General features: G+C 36.0%; 1 protein-coding gene across 1 annotated transcript; it reads left to right on the forward strand.

Annotated features, from left to right (window-relative positions):
* Positions 1-2,775, forward strand: LOC114166826 (transcriptional regulator ATRX-like protein). Its single transcript, XM_028051678.2, has 3 exons — positions 1-320; positions 652-2,253; positions 2,379-2,775. The coding sequence occupies exons 1-3, from the start codon at positions 267-269 to the stop codon at positions 2,442-2,444; spliced, it is 1,722 nt and encodes a 573-aa protein (XP_027907479.1). The 5' UTR covers positions 1-266; the 3' UTR covers positions 2,445-2,775.
* Positions 2,776-3,481: the final 706 nt, after the last annotated feature.

The raw sequence follows: 3,481 nt of genomic DNA on the forward strand, positions 1-3,481 counted from the left end.
TATAAAGCGAAGAAACCCCATTTGGCGAAAGGGTTGGTTTTATCTAAGGGGGCACAGATTTACAGTTTAGTTCGGATTGCAAGAGAGATTGAGCAATTGGGTTTGGTGGTTAACAAAAAAGCATCAATCTTGCATACATCTTTTGCTTTTTCTACGTTTCCCTTTATAAATTCATCTTTTTTTGTTAACACTCTTTTCTCTCCCACTCTTTCTTCTTCCCCAATCTCTTTCCTTTCTGTAGAAGTTTCATTCTGCAGGTCGCTGCGATGGAGAAATCCTCCTCCTCGCGCAAGAGGAAACGTTCTAAGAAATTATCCAAGGTATTCTCACATTTCTTATTATTGTTTGGATTTTAAGCTATTTAATTGTGTGTTTCGGATTTATTTCAAGACAATCTCATTAATATAATTTTTAGGAAACATAAACGAATATTTTGTTTCTGTTATTACTTGTGTCTGTGAACTGAAATTTGTCAATTTGTGTGAATCATGAAACTGACTAGAATGTTTTCTTTTTCTTGTGGTTATAGTTTTCTTTTCCTTCATTGAAGTGATTTGGTTGTTGAGTGGATTGATTGAAGAAGAGTATAATTTTTCTATTTTTTGTCATAACAAATCTTTTCTTGATTTTGTGCCTAATTTGATGGTTTAGGCCAAGGCAAGCAGTAGAATTAAGAAGAGTAGGAAAAATAAATCCAAGAAGGTTCACCGTCGCGAGGTTTCTCTTTCGAGTTATGACTCTGATGATTCCAGAAGTTTGGACACAGCAGCATCCTCTAGTTCTGAAGATAGTTACAGAAGAAAAAGGGATAGGTCTCGTACAAGAAAGCATGTGAAGGGTCGTAAGAGGAAGGCTCAGGAACGATCTTACAACCGTGACAGCAGTGAGGATTCTCATTATGTTAGGAAGAAAAAAAAGGTAAAGAGGAAACATGAACGTGATGAGGTGAAGAAGAAACTTTCCCAGAAGAAAAATATTAGGAGAGAAGCAAGTGTAGATTTGATGAGTGACACATCACAAAGTTGCTCCACATGCCAGGATGGGATTGCTAGCAGTGATGACAATCGATATAAGAAGCAGAGGGGAAGATCGGAAAGGAAAGAGAAAGACAGAAGATTGAGAAGAAGTGGAAGTGAAAGAAGTAGTAGATACAGGGCTAGAAGTTCTTCTTCTTGTAGTAGTGAAAATAGTAATGAAGCTACTAAGCAGAAATATGCTGGTGAGAAGAATTCCAGGCAGCTCCGATCAGTTATTACTGTCACAAAAGCAGCGGAAGAATATGAGGAATTGTGTAGAAATGAAACCAGAGAGGAGATTGCTAACGATCTTGATTACCCATGTGGAAGTGACGACAATAATGATGGGGGCACAAGAAGACAGTTGGAACTTCATACGCATCTTGTTTCAGAAGAGAAATTAAGTCTTGATAATGAGGCAGGAGATATGAATGTTGATCTTAACTTTGTAGAGCCCGGAGTTAGAGATATGAGCTACAATGACAACAGTAACTTTAAAGCATATAGTGCCGGGACAGGTGAATCTGCTAAGGAAACAAGCGAGACTTTTGATGCTAATGTGAATGATGATGACTTGGAGAAAATTCTAAGACAAAGAGCGTTGGAAAACTTGAGAAAATTTCGCAGTGAGATGCAGTCAAGCGGAAAAGCTCCTGATCAGAAAAGTAAAATTATTAGCCAGGTGAAACAACCAATTGCTGATAAACTTGAACTGGTTCAAGGTAAGTCTGTTGTCAATAATGCAGTTGTAGGAACAAAATTTGATAAGCAAACCCCTGGAGAAGAAACTAATTTATTGGTTGGGAAGAGAAATTTAGTTGCTTGCCTAAGAGACAATGAAGTGATTTTAGACTCGAATAAAGATATATCTATTTATGCAATGTGTGATATAGCCAGTGCACCCAAGAAAGTGATTGACCACCATAGTGGAACAATCACTGAGCCCACTAACTTCAATGCAACTAATGTAGAATTGACCAAACAAACACAAAATCCATGTCTTGATTCATTTCAAACCCCTGCTTCACATGAGTCTACCAATGCAAAAAAGTTACTGGTGACCGAAAGGAATGCAGCTAAAACTCCCCAAGCTGCAATCCAAAGTATTAATAACATTAGGGATGCTGATGTTTCATCAGTAGAGAACAAATCAAACAAATTGCAAGCTGAATCCAACCAGGACTCTCAGTTTGAGAAGAAAACAATGAATGTGATGCGCGATGGTGAAATGGTACAGGTGAGTGTGTGACTAACATACCAATATTTTGAATGTTTCTGACATAATGATAGCCCTAGATTATCGTACGTAATCCTTTCCTTTGCTTGTCTTTTTTATTACTAGTATTTTGTCAATACGTGCAGGTTAGCTATAAGGTCTATATTCCTAAGAAAGTCCCTGCTTTGGCTAGAAGACAACTCAAGCGATGATTTACTATTTGTTCTTCTGGTGAAGAAAAGGTTTTCTGAAACTGTGTTTATCTTATTTGGCACGTGAAAAAGGTAGAAAAATGTGCAAGAAGGTGTAGAAATGGAGATATTATCTGTTGGATTCATCCATGTATGAACTCTAAGAACTACATCAATTTCTCTATTGCCTATGTTTTTGGTAACATAGATTATTGTAAGGACTAGTACCCAGTCTATAATATTTTAAATGCTGAGCCAGTTCGCAGGTAACATGAACCATTCAAAATGTTCCTGTTCCTGTTAGTAATGTTTTCTTCTGTATTAGCAGTTTAAGTTATAGCCTTTTTTCTCATGTTTTATTTCAAGTTTACATAATTTATATGAATTGTTTTTCCATCACAACTTTATTTCTTGACATATGTGTATATTTACAATTTATGCATGTCATTTGCTAGGCAGAATGCGTTAACAGAAAAAAAAAATTGATTGCAAAATTATAAGTGCCTATTTTTGGTAATTCTAGATTTAATCAAAAATTTCAGAAAAATCTTGTTTAAATAATAATATTAAGCATGTTAAGCCAGCTTTCTGGTGGATTGTGGTGTTATTAGGCGTTGTGCTGCTGATTTATCCAGGAGATAAGATAATGATTGTGTATGTTATTAGAAATGTAAAAGGGTTGACTTCAGGTTTAAGGCTGAAGAATCCACATGCAAATCATTAAGAAAGACATTGTTTATATCTATCTAATTATCCATTTGGCTGTGTTTTTTCTCAGTTGTCGCCTGAACCCAAATAAAATAACTGATGTTATTATGAAATGAAAGACAATAATTTATCATTGTTATCTTTGTATCTGTGTACTTGCATAAATGGAAGAAATTCTTGCATCCATATCCATGCCTCACCTTAAAAGGAAAGAAAAAGATAATAGTGCCTGAATATCTTGCATTCAGGGGCCATGTGTGCAACTTCTCTCACTGGTACCTGCCCTAAACTTGTGTTAATAGGTCAGTAAACAGGTGACCAGAGGTGTTCTAAATGGCTAGATTTACTTG

This window comes from Vigna unguiculata, chromosome 10, assembly GCF_037176805.1.
Source record: "Vigna unguiculata cultivar grain cowpea cultivar isolate G323 ecotype 2 chromosome 10, ASM3717680v1, whole genome shotgun sequence".
Classification (NCBI taxonomy): Eukaryota; Viridiplantae; Streptophyta; class Magnoliopsida; order Fabales; family Fabaceae; genus Vigna; species Vigna unguiculata.